Source organism: Montipora capricornis, chromosome 8, assembly GCF_036669925.1.
Source record: "Montipora capricornis isolate CH-2021 chromosome 8, ASM3666992v2, whole genome shotgun sequence".
Taxonomy (NCBI): Eukaryota; Metazoa; Cnidaria; class Anthozoa; order Scleractinia; family Acroporidae; genus Montipora; species Montipora capricornis.
Genome location: NC_090890.1, coordinates 4,499,643 through 4,520,013, shown reverse-complemented (window position 1 = coordinate 4,520,013; position 20,371 = coordinate 4,499,643). Strand labels below are relative to the sequence as shown.

Sequence of the window (20,371 nt, the reverse complement as noted above, 5' to 3'; positions counted from 1 at the left end):
TTTTGTGACCCACAGTTCTTTGCTTGTGGAGTTTAATCTGTGTTAGATTAAACATGTTTTAACCGTTTGACCACTCACTTTAACATCAGCATGTTTGGTGACCAAACAATGTTTGATGCATTTTGTTTAAACGCCAAACATTTTCCGTTTGTCCAGGTCCTTAGATGTTGGATCGAGCCAACATCTAATATCGTTTTGCTGGGCCTTAAGAACAAAGTTATTGGTGGATGTTACCGTAAATGATCTAGCAGAAGCCCAAGGCATTTTAATTACGGAGAGAGGGGCTGTTCTCCTGCATGAGAGGCGCTCATTTTATCAAGGCGGCATTATACTACTTCTTCTTTCCATTTTTTGCCCACAGGAATAAAAGTGCCAACAACCTAACTTATGATTAGTGCAGTTTAATAAAACAAAACAAATGAATGCCATCTTTGATGGTGTACAGCGGTATTTGTTTATGCAGTTTGCAAATAGAGTGAACAAAAGTCAAAACCCTGTAGCTGTCACAGTTTTCTTCTTTGGAAAGGTTTTTATTCTGTCGTAGAGTAATATCTCGTAAAGGGCCTCTGTAAAAGGTGTAGAGGCTGGGATGAGCATTTATCACAAAATGCTTATTTGGCCGGGGTAACTGTTAGATATGAGGCAATTATCAGATCGGATGGGCCTTTATAAGATCATTATGGTATGTTACTACGTTGGTAAAGAATTTTCATTTGCTATCAATTTGCAAAACGATTGCCGTGCGAACCAAGTAGCCAATGGCTAATTGCCAATCTCCCACGAGCCTCATTTTACTTAGTAGTAAAGTATCGAAACAAGAATCGGAGAGACATGGTTTGAATCCTGTTAGCAGCTCCAATTACATTTCCGGGGTATTCCCAGGTCATCGTAAGAAAATCATCATTGTTTTTTTCTGAATTTACTCTTTGTGTACCTCGTCAGTTTCAGGCAAAAAGGCGCCAACGCAACCCATCGTACCCAAAGAATCCTTCGAGATGGTTTCTCTAGCGTCAGGTATGCCGAATAAACTGCAACGAGCTTTCGAAACGTTAAAAGTAACGTGGAGGAATCGCACATTTACAACATAATTGGACGGACTATAATATTTTTATTTAAATAACCCGTTCAATTATTACTAAAACATCTTTCATCTCTTTCATTATAATAGAATATTTCTATTTTCTATTTTTGTATTCGATTCAGCGTTGTTCTTTGGAAGGCGCATGAACCTCTCATCGTGCATGACGTTGTAGTCGCCAAACCTTCTTTATGTGACTTATTACAGAGATAACGAGCTTTACGAATGCACGACTGGAATTGCTTACAATCATAACTTGCACCAGAACACATAACCCACTGGGTTTAACTGAGTTAAGTTTGCACTAAGTGCTTCCCCTCTTTCATTCAGTCTGACCGGCGTGGTAAGAAAATTGTGAACGAGCTCTACATTTATTGCGGCTATATGCTATTTCTTGCGCGCCTTTTCTATTGCGCCACGCAGGACAGACTGAGTAAAAGTTGAAGCTACTCTCAAGTTAAGGATATTGCTTGGAGAATTGAACGGTGTACCGTATAGCCTTTTCTACATATGCCTTTAGTTTGGACAGTAAATCGAATTTTCTCAGTTTGCTTTCCTGACATTTTTTTGGTTTCCTATGCATTGTTTAGCACAAGTGCTCTCCGAATTCAGCAGAAATTCTCCTCGGCTCAGGAGTTTTGGTAAGAAGGGACCGCGTCACCGTCTCGACGAAAATGAGGACCCAGGTCCAATAAAGGCCCTTGTAGAGCCAGCCTTACCTGAGAAGGGACTCAAAGCTAAAAAGCCCTCAATCAAACTGGGCACTGGCTTGCAGTATGTGGAAGTAGCGGTTGATAAAAATCCGCCATCAACTCGAAATTCGTATTTAGGAGGAGGACAAACAAACAACAAAACGCAATATACGGAAGTTCTTTTGCCGTCGAATGGGTCATTGGAAGAAGTGGATGAGAACGCGGATGTTCCAACACTTCCTCGTAAAAACAGCAAGAAAGTTTCTTCAATTAGTCAATCAGAGGACATCTGGGTACGAAATACGCCCGCCAACCAATTGCCCTCGCTTCCACCGAAAACACGAACTAAGAGCGAGGCTTTCAATTTTGAACCACAAAATGTCAAATCAGATCGCCCGCCCGCAGCCCTCCCGCAAGACGCCTTTAATCTCGCGGTTGCCCCGGAAAGTACAAAGCCAGTAGTATCTCCCGAATTATCACGCAAAGGATACGAGGAAATGAATCTTACTTTACTCTCCAAAGACGTAGACACTTCACCTGCTTCAGAGGACATCTGGAAACCGATGCCTTCGAACTCAAGACAACCATTAGCTTACGAGAATGTCAGCCTTCCACACAGAGAAAAGACTCCGAACGAATTGCAGAGCATGTTAATATCGGAAGTTGACCTACAGGAGGAGGGCGAGAATGGTTATGTTGTTGTAAACCAACAGTCTTCTAAACCAACTGATCGCAGATCCTATGAGAATGTCACGGTAGGCAGCATAACGGCCAACGCAGTCACGCAAGATGCTGTCATGTCAGGTGCTTCCACTTCTCCTGTGAATCGTTCGTACGAGAACATTGGGGCACCACAAAGGGTTGGGTCTTATGTCCCTATGAAAGGAATTGTTCCAGACTCTACTGACATTCAGATTGCAATCGCTGCTGGAAAAGCCGGTAATGTAATTGATTCTTAAAACAGTGCACAGTTAAATCTTTATTTCCTTTAAAATAGAATAATCATCGATTTTTGTTCGTGACTTGCGCACTTTGAGAGGAAATGTAGAAAAATATGGAACAACGAGGGCATACTTGGGAAAAGTTTGGAAACATCTTACAGATATGAAGTGAAGCTATGAGATTTTTCCGAGTATTCTCGCGTTACACCAAAAAAAACCCAATTTTTTTCTCGTTTACTTGAATTTAGCATGACCATGGTCGTTACGTAATCACCAGGATTCGTCTCTAGCGCAGTATGTAATACGAACTCGCAATTTGTAATTACCCTCATGGCTTAGTTGGAATTGCGGTGTGCAGTTCATGTGCACGGCTCATGAATCTACGATCCGAGTCTCGTTGACGCTTAGTTGTTTGATTATTATTATTATTATTATTATTATTATTATTGTTATTGTTATTATTAGGTGAGTCTGCTGTATACTCCTGAAGGGCTGGGTCCGAACCATGGTCCTAGGGCACAACAGGGCTGATAAATTTTGCATTTAACACAAAACCTTCCTTAGTATGTGGGCTGTTCCTATATAATAAAGTTATTTTTTGTAGTTCATTGATGTTGATTGCACCAGGGATTTTTTCTGTGTATTATTATTATTATTATTATTAGTATTAGTATTATTATTATTATTATTATTATTATTATTATTATGTAAAGATTATAGCTATATTTCAAATTCAAACAATATAGCCTAATCGAGGGACCACCAAGAATTATGTTGGCCCCTTTCACAACTTATCATGAATTTTACTCAATGTCACTCTGGACAAGTCAACTACAAATGCACGTTTTCTGTTTTACAGTTGAACGACTTTTGGACGATACTTTTGCAAAAGTTTGAATTTGCCAAAGGTTGTAACCAGTTTCAAGTCAATCAGCTGAATGAACTTCGTAGAAGTTAAAGCGCGCTCTTTCAAAATTCACTATTTTAGATTTGTGTCTTCCCTTTTCTTTTTCATGAATATTATTGATAAATTTGTAAATTTTTCGGACAACAAATTGCACCCTCCCTACGGGCTCATGCAATTGTGTTGGTCTGAAAAATTTACTCGGGCTTATTTATACCAAGTCATGTGATTACCGTGTACAAATTCGATATTTGTTATTGTTCTCTTCAGGGAGACAAGATGCCATGGATTATGAAATAATGAAAAGCGGAGGGGAACCTGTTATTCACCAATATGTTAACGTTAAACGGCCAGGTTAGTTACCATATTCCGTCCTTCCACTGGTAGAAACACGATGAACTGTGTTAGAGCGGTTTTCAATTGAGTGTCGAAAGTAATTAGATAATTACTTTGGTTTATGATTACTTCACTCAGTGATTGGTTCAAAGTTCTCGCGCCACTTTTTCAACCAATCAGAAGTGAAACCAAAACCAATTGTGGCTCGCGCGTGCACTTTTTCCCGCGCTTTGTGACGGCTACGTGTAATTACTTCGAGTTTTGATTGGTTTACTGGATTTGTCTCTGTCCTTTTTGATTGGCCAAAGTAATTACGTTGGTTTTGGTTTTACGACACTCATTTGAAAACTGCTCTAAGATAAACTAAATTATAATATCACAAGAAAATGAAACGAAAGAAACGAATTTTTACTTTCGATGCCCTACACGATGGTCCTGTAAAATCTAGCTTTTTTGTACCAGGCTAGTTGTAATATCGTAGCTTCAGTTAGTTAGTAGGACATCATCAAGTCACCGTCTTAGGGATTTTTCGGTCGGCCGTAACAGCGTTTTATTCCCTCTTGTTGCAAAGCAGGAAGGAAACGATTTCATATTTTTTGGTTGTTAATTCTTAGCATCCGAACCAGGAAAGGACTTGCACTTTGGTGAAAGGATCAACGCGGAACAATTTTTAGTGATCGAAAAAGGCTTTACTTATGCTTCCGGTGCATGGCATATTTAAGTGATTTATTTCGAAACCATTATCCTTGTTGGAGCACGAGAGCATTCAATGTAATGAAACCCGCTTTCTTTTCTTTTTTTTTTTTCATGCTGTGCTAAGCTTTACTATTATTCAGTGTAGACTGGTCATTTTATCCAACAGGTGGTGCGGGTGATCCCTTGGAATCTTCGGGCAGTTTCTCGGGTCTCAAGGTGAGATAAGGAAAAAATGCTGCCTAGCCACTCTTAGCTTTTTCACGCATGTTGAACTGATTGAAAATGGAGTAGGAAGCGGCAAAAGATCCCAGTCGGAGGTCAACCTTGGTGTGTTGACTGATGTACTTTCTTGGTGGAAGTTTAGAGGTCAAGTTTCAAGTGTTTTTGGTGTTGGGTGGTTTCGTTTTTAAGTGGCTTGACCCTACTAAACGGGACATGATTTACTTATTATAGTCGGTGACCGTCATGTAAAACAAGAAACAGTTAATTAGAGAAACGAAGGTTTTCTACAAGAAACGATTGTAGTTTTAATTGCTATAAAACGTGCTCAAATTCTAAATTCAATACCCTTTATACGTTCCGCAAATAGTGTTGAAGTAACGTCTTCGGCTGAAAGGAGATCTCTGTGAGAACTTAATTAAGTGGAAGAAGCAGAATTTCACCTTATTTAGTTAAATTTAAGGACAAATTGAATCGCCATCTGATCGCAAAGAAATTTTCAGGATGTTTACTTGCCAACTCATGCGGTTTTGCGGTTTGGCAAGAAATGCCACTTCCCATATTTCAACCAAATTGATCTTTCAAAACTCCAGCATTCCGTTCAGTGGTACATTCAGTATTCATCTGCAGTCGCAAACTAACTTTTATTATTGGAAATGCCGGTAAGATTTTGAACTAACCTTGATGCAGGAGGCCACAAATTGACCCCTTGTCAGTCTATTTCAGCTCTATTCGACATCCCCGTTTGCTTTATTCTTCGGCTGCGGGAGATGGTATGCACTTACTGTGCGATAAACAGTCCCCTTCCTTATGTTGCGATTTGTTGTTTACTAGTGATTTTTTCACTATTCGACTAATTTAATTTGCAAACTTATGATTGTTTGCAACGTGAAATTTTGATGTTCACAACTTGTGCGCGGTCTTCTTCAAATAGACTGCTTATCCCTCTTCCTCTGTTGCAGATGCGAGACTACAACGCGCTGCATGACTGGTTGGAAAAATCCAAGCTTTCAATTTACATCGATAATTTTGTAAACGGTGGCTTTGATATGACCAGCATACTTGGAATCACCGCGGAGGTAAGGAGTTACGATTATCGTGATAGATTTCTTCCTCCCGCCCCCGCCTTTAAGTTATTATGTTTATGATCATCTATTTCTCGGTGCAGAAACTCGCCCCGGAACTGAATTTCAGACCATTTTTTTACTCAACGCCACACAGGGTATAGAAAATGAGAATCTAAACGGTAAGCTTTCTTTGTCCAATCCGAATACAGATTACCTCAAAGGAAGGCCTCCCGTGGAATAAGTTGCCCCGTGATTATAACACGATGATTTTTCTGTATTATTAAACAAATATCTGACCTATGGCATTCCCACACGGCAATCATCAAAAACGGTTACAGGGCATGATACTATTTCTTAGCTAAACTGACGATTTTTCGTGTTTTTAAAATCCAGTTTACAAGTAACTGCTAAGCCTTTGAGTCGAGAAGGTATCATTTTAAAGTGTAGGGATTGACAAATCGTAGAATTCAAGACTATGGCAAGACAAACAACTGTTTTGCGATCTTTGCGATAATTATAATAACAATCCTTAGTATATACTAAAACAGTGGATAGCGTTGAACGCGCCGCGCTGATTGGCTATTCAAACTCCGGATATCCTATGCTATTCACCTCCGACAGCTCGAGCGGAATTTGCACCCGAAAATGATGTAATCTTTGCAGGAATAAATAAGTTAAAATCATCTTTTTGTGCTATATTAGCTGAAGTTGTTTAGTATATACTAAAACAACTCTTCACCTCAGTGTCGGTGGCTAGTGGTGGATATTTACCCAGCCGCGAAGCCACCTCCACTTCGGTGAATTGTTGCTAATTATTACCAACTATCTTTAACATTAGAAATACGATAGTATTACAGAAAAATAAATACTAGCGTAATATGTAACACATCATAACATCACAACACAATTTAGAACTCTAAAACAAGAAACGATTTTAAAGCGTATAATTACGTGTGACATATACAAGTGTGACGCAGGCAAAAAAATTCCAGACAGCTCAGATCGCGAGTCATATGCACAACTGCCGTCGGAACATGTTATGGGCGCAGCACTTCCTATACTTAGCTGTTTACGTAAAACTCTTGCGAACGAAGGAAAGAGTTTTTTTTTGTCAAGTAATGAGTAACGAAGACACTCTTTGATTCCATAGGATCTTTGCGACTGAACTCGGCAATTTTTTTACCTGAAAAACCAAGTGAATTATTTAGCCTGGGCATTTGAAGTAATCATTGTTACAAAAATGTGTAACAGGAGTAGCACATGAATCTATGGTAACTGTCCTGTTTCATTGGGTCAAACATCACTCCTGCTGATAGAACTCGGATTTTTTCAAGTTTCCCTGCGCCTCACTGTTCAATCCGTTCTTTATTTTGATTTGACACCTTGCCCCAAAAAATGCTGATTACAGAGGTTAAGTTTCTTTGTGTCATGAATAACTCTTCCGGGCGAAACCGAGTTCTAAGGGCGTACTGTTCTTTTACGGCCGCGGTTTTTCTAGTCCGATGCTACAATGTCGCGTTAGGCTTTTTGCTACAGCTATCTAAAGCAGGATATAACAACTGTCCGCGTAAACTTTTTTATGTTTGGTCTTCCTTGCTCAGGATTTGACAGCTATAAACGTGAATAAAACTGGACATAGGAAAAAGATATTGTCAGAATCAGCGAAGCTGGAAGAAACGACGCAATTTCCCGCTCAAAAACCGGTAAGTTGAGACAAGCCACGTGCGCAAGCCTTTTACCAATGGCAAAGTTCCTCCATCTCGTTAACCTGCGAGCAGAATTTCTTTAGATCTTCCAAGATAAGTCGGGAAGAGGAAGAAGACTCTGCCAGCCGCCTCGACATTTCGTATTGATTATGCGTTAAAAATTCAAATGTATTTGAGTGTCACGCACCCGTGACCAGCAACCGCAAAACCACGAAACGAAAACAAACAGTCCGGATATTTTCGAACAACTCTGGCAAACACTCGACAACCAAGGAATCATTTCCTTGGAAACTCAAGATAATTCATACTTTTAAATTGCCATTTCATTTTTTACTGAAAAATTTATAGGTTTTTGGTAGATCAGTGTCTGTAACCGACATGCGGAGGAAATACTCATGGGAATTTAGACAATTAAAAATTGCCACGCTGTTGTAAATTTCAAGAAATGTTGGTGACACGTGGCGATTGATCATGCGCAAAAATAAAAAATAAACATGTTTGACAAGTCGAAACTGGACTGACTCATCAATTTCTTTAGATGAGTGGCAAATCAAAGAAAGGTGAGGCGCCTGGCAGAGTCTTCTTCCTCTTCCCGAGTTATCTAGGAAGATCGAAGGAGACTGATCGCAGGGTACCATCTCGTACATAAACCAATTGCAACCCAGTATTCCTTAACTCCGGAATGGCGCCAACGCTTGCAAATGCGTCGGCTCGCAAACTTTCTCACTGTCACTGTGGTTAATTTAGGTTATCAACTCGTTTGATAAAACCAAATTTTTCACGGGTGTTCCACTAATAATAATAGTGATAATGGCAACTTTATTCATTCAATTCAATTTAAGGAAGGATACCAGAGGTTATCCCTATCGAGGGTATCCGCCCGAAGCCGATTTTGATGAGGGAGGAAAACCGGAGTACCCGGAGAAGAACCTTCGGGGTCAGATTGAGATCAACTTAAACTCAGCCCACATACGATTTCAAGGCGCAAGGCCAGGGTTGAACCCAGGTCGCGGAGGTGGGATGCGTAGTTGATAATCCCTAAGCCACCCTGACTTCACTGATGTGTCCCAGTTTCGATCCCCGGACTCAGCGTTACATATTTGGGATCAGTTTATTGGTTCTCTACTCACCCCCAAGAAGTTCCGTGCACTCCGGTTTTTCTCTCGCATCAGAAACCAATTTGATTTGTTCGGCATTAGTTTGATTTGATTAGCCCAGTTAGTACCTGGGGATATAATCTTCAGGCCTCGGTTGCTCGAAATGTGGATAACACTATCCACCGGATAAATCACTATCCAACAGATACAAACTACACTCTCGGACAAAATTTGTTGGAACAGTACACAACTATACAGATCTGATGCTTTCGCGGCTCACTCTCCCCTCGCAATGTTGTTTTAACGCGAGTTTCTGAGCCCATTTGCCAAAACAACATTGTGGGAGGGCAAGGTATCGTAAAGTGTTTCAACGATTTTGTCCGAGCCTGTAGCAAAACCAATTGAGTTATCCAGTGGATAGTGATTTATGCAGTGGATAACGCTATCCACCCTTCGAACAACTGGGGCCAGATGGGAATTCAAGGAGTTTGAAAAGAGCGAAGGGTAAAATTTGGAAAATAAACACTTCCCATTCAGACACTAACTAGATGAGTTATCTGATCTTCGCCACTACTTTTGTTCGTACTTTTTGTCCTAACTTTGTAGGTTGATATTATGACGTGGTTGCGTCTGATTGGTCTAGAACAATACATACCGGAGTTTCTGGACGGCGGATTCGATGATATGGATTTCGTTCAGGATATGACGCTAGAGGACTTAGTGACCATTGGAGTTACAAAACCTGGTCACCAGAGAAAAATATGGATGGCTGTTAACGCTCTAAAGCTAGGAGATGAGAATGGAAATTTGTTGGAGCAACAAACGGAAAATGTTCAGGAAGACGAATCGCAAGAAAGGAAAGGTTATTTGGAGACCAATTTGGACGGAGACGATTCTGGTGTTTCCACGGATGAGGTTGAACCTGAGAATGCGCGGACGGAGGACGGCGAAATGGATTTTCCACCGCCTCCTCCTTTTTTGATAGACAATGTTGGCCAAGAGCCATTTGTCGCGGACACATTATCTAATGAATCCGAGATACCTGAACAATCTGCCGAACTAGTTTCTGGTAAAGAGGCTTCAGACGAACGAGTGGATCACAGTGGCACTCCGGTTTCTCAAGATCTTAAATGTGATGCGCCGTCAATGATTCAGCTTGAAACTTGCCCGCCCTCTGCAATGCAGGAGAAAAACAACATTCAAAAACAAGCAGACAATTCGTTAGTAGTATATGAAATGGGCGCCAATTCATCTGCGGAAAGCGATGACGACGAGCCTCCCCCTCGTCCTCCGCCGCCAATGGCACCCATGGACATTTCATTACCCATACAGGACGATAATCGGGGTAATAATTCTAATGAGGCCATTGATTCTGTCAAGAATATGGTGCTAAGAGAAAGTGAGAGAACGCGGCCCTTTTCTTTAGACTTCACTTCTCAGAGGCCCAACGTGTCGTCTAATCCCCCGCCAGTCAAACCTAAGAGCTTCAAGAAACGTCCTCCGCCTGTAGTCAAACCAAAACCCCGCAAAGCAGCTTCGTTGTCAGGGTCCGGAGACAGGAGCTTTTCTGATGAAAACTTCGGAGAGGACAAGTCACCAATATCGCCTCAGTCTCCGATTAATGTCGTAGACAGTAAGTACCTTTGTTTCCTAGTTAATTATAGATATTTCATGATCAAATAGTTGCTTGGCAACGAACGAAAAGGACAACTGAAAAACCAAAGTCAGAGGGACGAATCTCGAACTTTCGACCTCGTTCAATGCCAGTCAGATGTTCACGAGCTGCATGAGCGGTAGATCTGTACGCAGTGATTAACCTGTGCGGCTTTGATCTATTTGGCTTTTGTGAGCCGGTGTCTGGCTTGTGAAATGTGTGAAAGAGCAGGTTAATGAGTATTTTGTATCTCAATATTTTGCTACTTGGATAAAGAAAGCAGGGCTGGCGAAGTGGTCAGGTCACTCGCCTCCCACCAATGTGGCCCGATTTCGATTCCTAGATTCGAGCTCGGCGCCCTATGTGGGTTTGATTTAGTTGGTTCTCTACTCTGTTCCGAGAGGTTTTTCCGCGGTACTCCGGTTTTCCAACCTCCACAAAAACCAGTGTTTGATTTGATTTGAGTTAACTTGAACTTATTTGATTTTTATTAAGTGTTAGTTATTGTTGTTGTCATCATTATTATTAGTATTATTATTATTATTATTATTATTATTATTTCGATCATCATAATGCTCCTGTTATTATTATTGTTAAAAATGCTAATTCGAGTAAGAATTGAACTGTATCTCTATTTATAGGGGTACACTCTTTTTTGTATAAGAGCGTCTAATTTTGGGGCTGAGGCTGAAAGTTCTTGTTTTTTTCGTGATTTGAGCCTGAAAACGTTCTTAACATGTTCTCAAAGTCGTGTGGTATACTAAGTTCAACTTCAAACTGAGTTATTCTTCATTATATCATGCAATAAGAAAATTACATTGTTGACGCATGTTTTTTCCCCGCTTTTTTACTTTTCCTGTAAATGTCTATCGTGTCTGGAGTGAAATACTTCAAAAATTTTCCCTCATAGTGTATCCACACGTTTTAGCTGGCCTTTGATTTTTGGCCGAGCCAGTTGGATCCTGGTAACTAATGACGTCAAAGAAGTCTATTCTGAATCGTCAGAACATCAACAGCCAAAATTTTTTCAAGTTGTGTAAATCAATAGCCCACTAAAACGCATATATTGTGCGCTTACCAATGCTCGGACTCTCCAAGATGTATAGTCCTGTGTCTTCACCATTACTCCACAACGACAAACATGCTCAACCTAACACACTTCTTTTCATTATTTGCGTTTGTATAATAAGCAGGAGCCCATCTGGAGCGTGCAACTTCCATACAGCGTCTGTGAAACGGCGTTTTCACAAGTAGGTTTATTTTTAGACTAGCCCTTCCCGCGAATTAGGTCAAAAAACAAAGGCACTTCCGGTTCGGTGACCCTATGACGTCAGCTTAATTTCTTGTAATTGGTCATCGGGCTCCTGTGGGAGTCTCATTTGCAGGAAATTCAATCTAAAAATAAATCGGTCTGTGAAAACGCCGTTACACGAACACAGTAGAGTTGTAGGCTCCGGGTCACGGGTTCCTGTAATAAGTCAATTGATATCCATGTATAATAACCAAAACTAATCCTAGCTAACCTGACCCTAATTTTTCCTTAGGCTTAATTTAGGCTCCGGAAATGTTTCTTCAATTTACCTGAGTGGTAAAATGACCACCAATGTAACCTACAATGGTAAAAACGGATTTTACCTGCAACAGATACACTATGAGGGAAAAACTTTTGAAGGACTACACCCCAGACGCTAGATATTTAAACAAAAAGTTAAACAACGGGGGAAAAAATAAGTGTCATATGGACTTCAATTGTCCGGTTAGACTACAGTTTTACAATAATAAAAACGTTCTTAACGTGATATGTTGTATGACCGCCGCGCGGACAAGGCCCATACCACGTGTTCTCCTGGCTGACACCTACGTGAAATATCAACGAACGAAACTCAGGCTCGTTGCTCACGAATTCTGACCGAAGTGTGCTTGATAGCATTTTATTGCAATAGCTGTACACGTGATGCTTCTTGTGAATGCGCCAACTTGAAACTTGAACTAATATAAAGGGAGTTTTTTTCTCGTTCGAGCAATTTTCGCCAATTGCACTCTCCGCTAACTCGTTAGCCCAAAAATCCCTAAATTACTTCCCTTAGTGATAGTTAGACTTAGCGAGTCATTTTTAATTTATCCCCGGCGTTCTTTTTAGTGGAAGATTGGAAAGGAACACTCGTATTTTCTGTGCAACCTTTTCTCGTTTCATTTATCGTTGTGGTTAACCTCCAAATCCGGTTTTGGGCTGCCTATAGTGTGGAATTTGTGTAGCAAACGTCCTAAGAATCGCTTTTCTGGTTCTTTCCAATCTTCTGACCCAACGCGATCCTTGTATCCTAAAGGATGGGCCAATCATTGGATAACTAACATGAAAGTCAAGGATTTAGTTTGCTTTTTGAGTATAGATTTCCTTCTAGCGAGTTTCACAGCCATGCTCTCATATCGTGTAATCTTCATTGGCAATGCGGTTCATTGCCTTATAACTTGTGTAGTATCCGTCAGTTCACTTATCGTGCTTTTGATGAGCGGTTAAGTCACGTGTATCGCTTCTGTCATTCACGTGTCATTAGGGCGTGGCAGCACAGGTTCCAATCCCTTCTCTTCTGGGTCCAACGCCTCTTCACCCGGTGTCACGCGTATCAGCGGAAGCGAACGAGTATACTTGGGAACCAGTAACAGTAGTAGCAGCCAGAGCTCTGTTGAATCTGTTATCGAAGAGTTTGAGAAACGAAAAAGGAGTTTTGATAAATCAGACAGGAAGCTAAGTGCACCAGAGCTTGTTAATGCGCCCCAAACTGAGCCACGGAGATTGAGCCAAGGGGATGCGGCGAGAGGTAACCAGCGGTTCTTCGCCTGATTAAGAGTCAATGTGTGTTCATATATGCTCTCCCTGGCGTCTTGCCAGCATCCTGCTTATGCTCATAGGCACGCTTTATCCAAACAATAACATAATTATCAGTAACAGTAACAATAATAGTAACAATGTCACACATTGAGAGCTTATTATTAACTTAAGTCGTTCCTAATTTACTAAAAACGAACACAACCATGTGAGAGATTGCAGCTTGTTGCGAAAAATTTCGCCACGGTACAGACTTTCCATTCGCATTGAAGGCAGAGGGCCTGTGTACAAAATTAGCCAAGTGAGACAAAGAGGAAAAACTGGGAAATAGCTTCCCATAATTTCGTTTATCGTAACATTAATATAAAATAACAAGAATTTCACCCATTCAGTCTCTTGCGTTGCACTGCCAATTTCTCCGAGCTAGCTAAACTATTTAACATTAACTTTCAAATGATTTAACCATATGTAATGTCATTTCATTTAATATCTCGAATGCGCTTTATTTTGTAATTAATTCATTGCTGTTTATGCCAGTATTTTTTAAATTTGTTTTCAAATGTATAACGTACTTGACTTTTGTCAGGTATTTTCTTTTTGCGCTTTTTGTCCGTATCTTCCATTGCTTGCTTGTTTGTGACTCAGTGACGAACGAGATGTTTGTTTCGAGTGGTTCTTAGCACTGTTTGGATAGTCATTTCGTAAATTCTCTGATTTTGCATTGGTCCGGTGCCAAACTAGAAACGAAACCTAAAGCAAGTGGCTGTGCTCCAAGCAAGCAAGGCACTGGGTACTAATTGATTCGATTTGGCTCAAAAATGAAGGATCTACTTCGGCGATGTCAATAGACCATATTCGTATTCAGTATTGGACTGGACCTGGACTTGTAGCTTACAGTGGAGGTAAATATATTAGAAAGTATTTGCATTTGAAAAGATTCCCTCGCATTAGCCTCCATTGCAAGCTAGTTCCAGTCCAACACCGAGAATACGAATATGGTCTACTAAACCGTCATTTTAAATTGTAAGATCACATTTCACAACTTTGACGTTTTCATTCTTTCCACCTTATTCGACTTCTGCAAATTAGTCGAAGAAAAACCAACTTTCTGCGTCGACGAACGGTGTTTCCGTTGTGCGGAAACGGTTTCCTTTGAACTTAGGATTCGGTCATTACACCTTGCAGATTTGTAGAGGCACCTGCAGAGGCACTGCTTTGCTCATGAAATGCTACTGTTTAGTCACTTTCTCTTTGACGTCGCCGTTGTAAATCTGAAGTTCCCTGAATATCCTTTTAAAAAGCCTTCGTGGCAGGGTTATTAAATTTGACTCCGATCTTACTGAAGGGAAGTCGGCGGGTTGAGGACTATTCAAAATCCTTCCAACGAGGAAAAGCATGGCTTGGGGGGTTGGTTGTTCCTCCAAGTATGCAAATCATTTAAATTATAGGTTTTCTGAAGTGAACTGTGTCTTTTCTTTTGAGACCGGTTTTCACTGAGGTCAGATTATTGAAGAAATCCTCGGAACTTTCTTTAGCCTGGTTGATCTCCTTTTCATTTTGTCAATATCTTTTTCTTTTTCTACAGCTGAAGATAAATTAGATGAACAGATAAAGCAGATCCTAAGACCTGGCTCCGGAGAAGATCTAACGCGACCACTCTCCACAGGTATGATTATTTGAAATATGAACCCACGATCCCGCAAGTAGCATGCATACCAAGAGCTAAATCGGGAAAACAAAGGGGATCGGGCATACGCGCGAAACCCGCGGGACCTCTCGCCTTGCACTCTACTGCAGATACAAAATCTAGTCTTCATTGTATCAAAGTGTGCACTCGTTTACAGAGCTCAAAAGTACTTATCCGTTTCCGTTCAAGTTACACAAAGTAAAGTCTTTTTAGACTTAGAAGGAAAATTAAGAATAGAAGTCCGGAGGAATGAAGGAGTCGATCCGGATCGTTTGTTTTTTCTTTCTCCTATAACATTGAATCCAGCTGTTCCAAAGGGGGTTTACGGTAGTCCCGTAATCAAACAACAACCGAGGTTTTTTTTTTCTCCTGAACAACTGTAGGTTGCAATGAAAGTAAATCTAACCAAAGTCTTGTGGAAAATCTTCCTTGTATGATAGCTAATTAAACGTACCGCAATTAGAGTTTCCACTGGTGTGAATTATTTAATCGGGCTTTGAACAACTCGATCAACTACATAACGCGACAAGCTACTGAAAAATTGCCACTTTAATACGCATTAAATTATAACTGAAATCTAACCGTTTCTGTCATCGGTGCTCAAACCTAAATTTTTTTCCTTGTTGAACCTCGAGCTATATAGAGCGTTTTTACTCACTTGATCATCAGCCATATTGGATTACTGAAACAAAAGGAAGTATTTGCATAAAAATAGAGTTCAATTCCCGGAGGATTAGTTTGGTACACCATCATGGTCGCAATTTCTTTGTTTGGGAACGGAAGACCTTAGTCAGCAATGAACAGAACCAGGTTGCTGACCAGCGGGTTTGCGTATTCCCGCAAGTGTGTGTACAAACTCGCGCCACATTTTCACTGTCGTGCCTGCATCCATTGACTATTGTATGGTGCATGTTTGCTTGAATGCAGTACTTCATCTTGTTTTGTTTGTTGTTTTATATCTTTAAAGAATCTCCTATATTGCCTCCCTTGGTTTCTCACTTTGACGAGGAAGGGAAGCCTAATGGCACAACTTCAGTCAAGACAGCTGAACAAGAGTATGTACCATATTTTATCGTCGGAGCACATAAAGAGGCGGTATCGTCAGTTGGTTATAGCGCGTGCCTTGAGATCCAGGGATCCCGGGACCAGCAGCCCGTCTCTCCAAACTTTTTGGGTGCCTCATTTCTCTTTGTATCCTAAAAAGGAAGGGCTGTTAAGGCATCAAACTTTAGGAACCATTTCGCTTTTTGTTTCCCTTGAAAACCAGTTAAAATGCCAGTTTTTCAAATCAAGAGGATCGCAGTTTTCGGGACTTTCGAGAAACGAGCCCCAGACTCGTTCTGGCCTCTGGTTGAATCCCTGGTTCAATTTCTTGGCTGCACTTATAAATACAGAAATGTGTTTTAAACTTTATCAACTGGGTTGATATGGTAAAGAAATTTTAAAGCTGACGTTTCGAGCATTCGCGTTGACGAAGGACTAACCCTCGTCAGCTTTTAAATTTCTCTACGGTGGTCAATTTATGCATATCAACTCAGTTGATGAACGCATTTCTGTTTTTCACTTTCCCACCAAAGCAGCGCCACAGTTTCCGTAGAAACTAGACCTCTTTATGAACTTGAAAATAGCCAACTGGTTTGCCCTTGGCCACTTGGTTTTTCTCTTCTTGGGCTGTTTTCGTTCAATCAAGTGTCCCAGCTAAATTGATACTGTCTTTTTCATATTTTCCCACGTAGTTTGACTGATGACCTTATGAAGGACATTAACAACATGCTGAGTGACTTTTCATCAGAGCTGGACTCCATGTTTGATTGAAGTAATGGGTTGTTTAGTTCTGGTGACAGTGACCGTAGATCCTAATGCTCAGGATTCCCGTTGCTACTGGTTAGGAGTTGACAAGCTGCGTTTTAGTTGGTCAATACACTCGTCTCATAACACGTTTTGCAAGGATTGTTTTTCTTTTCTTTTCGGTATTTATTTAAATTTGATAATTTGTGTTTAAATGTAAGGTTTCAAGAACATTTATACATTCATCTTGCGATGCATTTTGTAAATGGAAAGAGTTTTGTTTGTCTCAAGTGGACTTTATTCCATCTTGCTCAATCTACCACGCCACGCTTCATTAGCTTTCATTTGTCGAAACAAGATATTTGTAGCACTTATTTGTTTTAGTCCGTTGGTAAAATCGTTTAGGATTTCTTAATGTTTAATATCAATATACAGTCACACAAATATACAAGTTACAAGTTAGAAAATATACATTACACTAATGCATATTAAAGCTTAGAACAGGATTTGATTACGGTCTCACTGAATTCGCGCAGGAGGTTGCAAAATCTAGGTAGTAGACTTGACTGCCAGCTTGCAAAGCAAGCACTGACTAGTTTGTAACTATTCGGCTCGTTAAAAGGAGGTTTTTGAAATCGATTTGTCTCTGTTTTAGGAATTTTTCCTGACAGTATACTACAGAATTAGTGATGAGTGAAAACCATTTGACGAGAAATAGTTTGCATTACAATCGATTACCGATTGAAGACAAAATTGTTCATTCAAAAACAAAATGATCGGTCCTTCGCTATTCAGTGATATGCATCTCCTTCGTATACCTCGGCTTGTATAGATTAAAAATATATTGATGCGAAAATTTTAAATTTCTAGCCGGGAAACATAAAGAGGAAAAGTAACAAATTAATTGTTTTATGTACGCATAACTATCATTAAACTATGTATTCATAAACTTAAGTCCCGAATTCTGCTTCGTATGAAGAACTCAAAAAAGTATAATTTTTAAAATGAATTTCCAACTTATTGGATATTATGTATAAAGGTCTCATTACTATCAGCATTATTTTTCTGAAGAATAAAGACACACTTATGGTATTCCATAATTGAGTGTTGAGTACACGGTGTACAACTTTAGACTTCATGGTGGGGGGGACATTCCGTACCGTCTTTTCCCGAGAATTGAAAGCATTAAATTTGTAGATGTCTTTACTTTCACATCCGTTGTTCAAAGATACATTTGTAGTATTGCGTGATTCAGTGTTGAATACACGGAAAGCAAGGGGGAAATAGACAGCCGTGAAGGCTAGCAAGTCATAGGGGTACATCTTTAGACATCAGGGAGGGGAGGGGAGGGGAGGAAAAAGGCACATCGGGGAAATCTGGATTTAGATCTTAAAATCTGGATCTTCGGACTTTCCAATCGAACAAAATATCTGAAAACGGATTTTGTCGCGGATTTCCGTCACTAATTGGAATTCCATGTCAGGAAGGATTTCAATAAGTGTGATCCGCGGTAAAATCCGTTTTCAGATTTCGTGTTCGATTGGAAATCCGAAGATCTAGATTTTAAAATCCAAATCCAAATTTCCCAATCGAACGCACCCTATATGATGATTGTTGGTTCTCTTGACTGTGCCCGGGGTATCTGATCGAAAAAAACCCAATCGAACTCAATCGAACGATTGGTGTTCAATTGGGTTCGGCAATCGAACAAAATCGAACATCTATTTTGCTGTGAGTTCGATTTTCGAACCAATCGGATGCAATTTTTTTTGTATCTCTTGACGTCGGATACTGAATGGGAATAAAGTCAATGTCAACGACTGTTACTCATGTACTCCCGGGTGTACTGTGGGTGTTGAAAGGATGACTTAGATGATTATCTTCGATGTGACTGTAAACAGACAGAAATCGTACATTTCAGCCGGGTGAAAAGGGAAGGGGAAAGCTAGCAGTGATTTGACATTAAGACTGAATTTCCACGGACTACGTGGCTGTCATGCATTGTGAAAATTGTCCTGTCGAACAAGAGTTGGGTAATGGAACTTTCGTCTGACTTCGACTACAGATCGTTCGGCAATCGAACGTTCGATTGTGTTCGATTTTCAAAATTTTATTGTGAGTTCGATTATGTTCGATTGAGTTCGGCAATCGATGGGTTCGATTACTGAACTGTTCGATTAGGTAACCCTGGGACTATGGACCCGGTCGTACTAGCGGGTTTATTTGCTTTGCAGAAAAAAAGGGTCATCCGCAAAGCTTGGACCAACCAAACTTTAGAGGGGCCGATGTATTGCATTCGGGCAGGCCGTTTTTTTTTGCCTTTTTTCCCCCCGGAAATTGGAAGTTGTGACAGTATTTTTGTAGCCTGTTGCGACCCGGCCCTAATCCAAAACGTTTTCCCCCATGCAGGTTCTCCGTTTTTCCCCCACATTTAATTTTGTCTTTACCCTGAACATTTGCTTTTGCCGGTCTTCTTTTATTATTATTTTATTTGATTTACGCTGTCCCCAATTAGTAGAATACTATGTAATAGGATTTAAATAAATAGATAATTATTATAAATGTACACTTAGATCATCATTCTGTAAAAGAATTCTATCGTAGGCCGTCTTTCTACAGATCCCTCAGTTTTACGACTTGATGTTGACATGTACATTACTTAATTGTAAAAGGAGAAGCCAAATTAACATCAAAGGGACTCCTTGAAACTGTGATTATCTTAGTTTTAAGTGTCACGGTGATTTTGAAATTTCTTTTAATATTGTATTAATCGTCCCGAAATACGTGTCAGCTCTATTTTCATTTTATGTATTTTCACACAAGTAAGGATAATTTACAAGAGTAGAGCCAAAGCCAGAGGTTTAAATGGCGTAATGGTGAACAAAGATTAGGTGCTTGATAGCAAATAGCAAATTGATATCTTAGAAAAGATCTTTTTAAGGGCGCCTTCCTTTTCAGTGTAACTGGCCGGCCAGACCCGTTAGTTTGGGAAGAAAATGCAAAAACTTGAAAAAAAAAAACACTTAGCGCATGGAGAAGTGTATATCATCCTCGAAGTGTGTTAATTTGAAGGCATTGTTAGTCCTTCCAGAGAGCAGGGATGGCACAGTGGTGAGAGCACTCGTCTCTCACCAATGTGTCCTGGGTTCGATTCCCAGACTCGGCGTCATATGTGGGTTGAGTTTGTTGGTTCTCTACTCTGCACCGAGAGATTTTTCTCCGGGTACTCCGGTTTTCCCCTCTCCACAAACACCAGTATTTGATTTGAACTGAGTTAATTTCATTAGTGTCCTCAATTAGTGCTCTAGTGCTAAATCCATTGACACTCAAATAAAGTTAAATAAAGTTGTTATAAAGTTGTTATTAATGCCCGGTCTGGCCGGTCAGGTCTGTCAGTTCGGTCAAATGGAAAGCGCCCTAAGTTAAAGCGAGAACGAGTGTTATTTAACAAAGGGTCTAATTGTTTTAGTATCACCCAACTAGTCGGACAGAAAAGGCAATAATAAAGTGAGCAAATGCAAGTTGAAAATATATTTGTTTGGGAATAAAACGAAAAAAAGCGTCACGCTTTTCGCTACTCGATGACTATTACTAATAGTCCTCAAGTAGTGTAGCCAATCAAAATGCAGCATTTGCATTAGTCCACTAGTTGGGTGATACTAAAATCATGGTATACGTA

At 40.2% G+C, this 20,371-nt stretch overlaps 1 protein-coding gene across 3 annotated transcripts in view; it reads left to right on the top strand.

Moving 5' to 3' along the window:
* The window catches only part of LOC138059367 (caskin-2-like), a 35,215-nt gene extending 17,428 nt beyond the window's left edge, over window positions 1-17,787 (top strand). For 2 of the 3 annotated variants that reach the window (XM_068904957.1, XM_068904958.1), the window contains exons 12-22: window positions 943-1,014; window positions 1,669-2,709; window positions 3,886-3,969; window positions 4,814-4,863; window positions 5,829-5,945; window positions 7,535-7,636; window positions 9,343-10,369; window positions 12,946-13,209; window positions 14,803-14,883; window positions 15,872-15,959; window positions 16,641-17,787. In XM_068904957.1, coding sequence (XP_068761058.1) covers window positions 943-1,014; window positions 1,669-2,709; window positions 3,886-3,969; window positions 4,814-4,863; window positions 5,829-5,945; window positions 7,535-7,636; window positions 9,343-10,369; window positions 12,946-13,209; window positions 14,803-14,883; window positions 15,872-15,959; window positions 16,641-16,719 — 3,005 coding nt within the window. In that variant the 3' untranslated portion in view covers window positions 16,720-17,787. The remainder of the gene's footprint in view (window positions 1-942; window positions 1,015-1,668; window positions 2,710-3,885; window positions 3,970-4,813; window positions 4,864-5,828; window positions 5,946-7,534; window positions 7,637-9,342; window positions 10,370-12,945; window positions 13,210-14,802; window positions 14,884-15,871; window positions 15,960-16,640) is intronic. The other variant, XM_068904959.1, reaches the window with a different exon arrangement.
* Window positions 17,788-20,371: the final 2,584 nt, after the last annotated feature.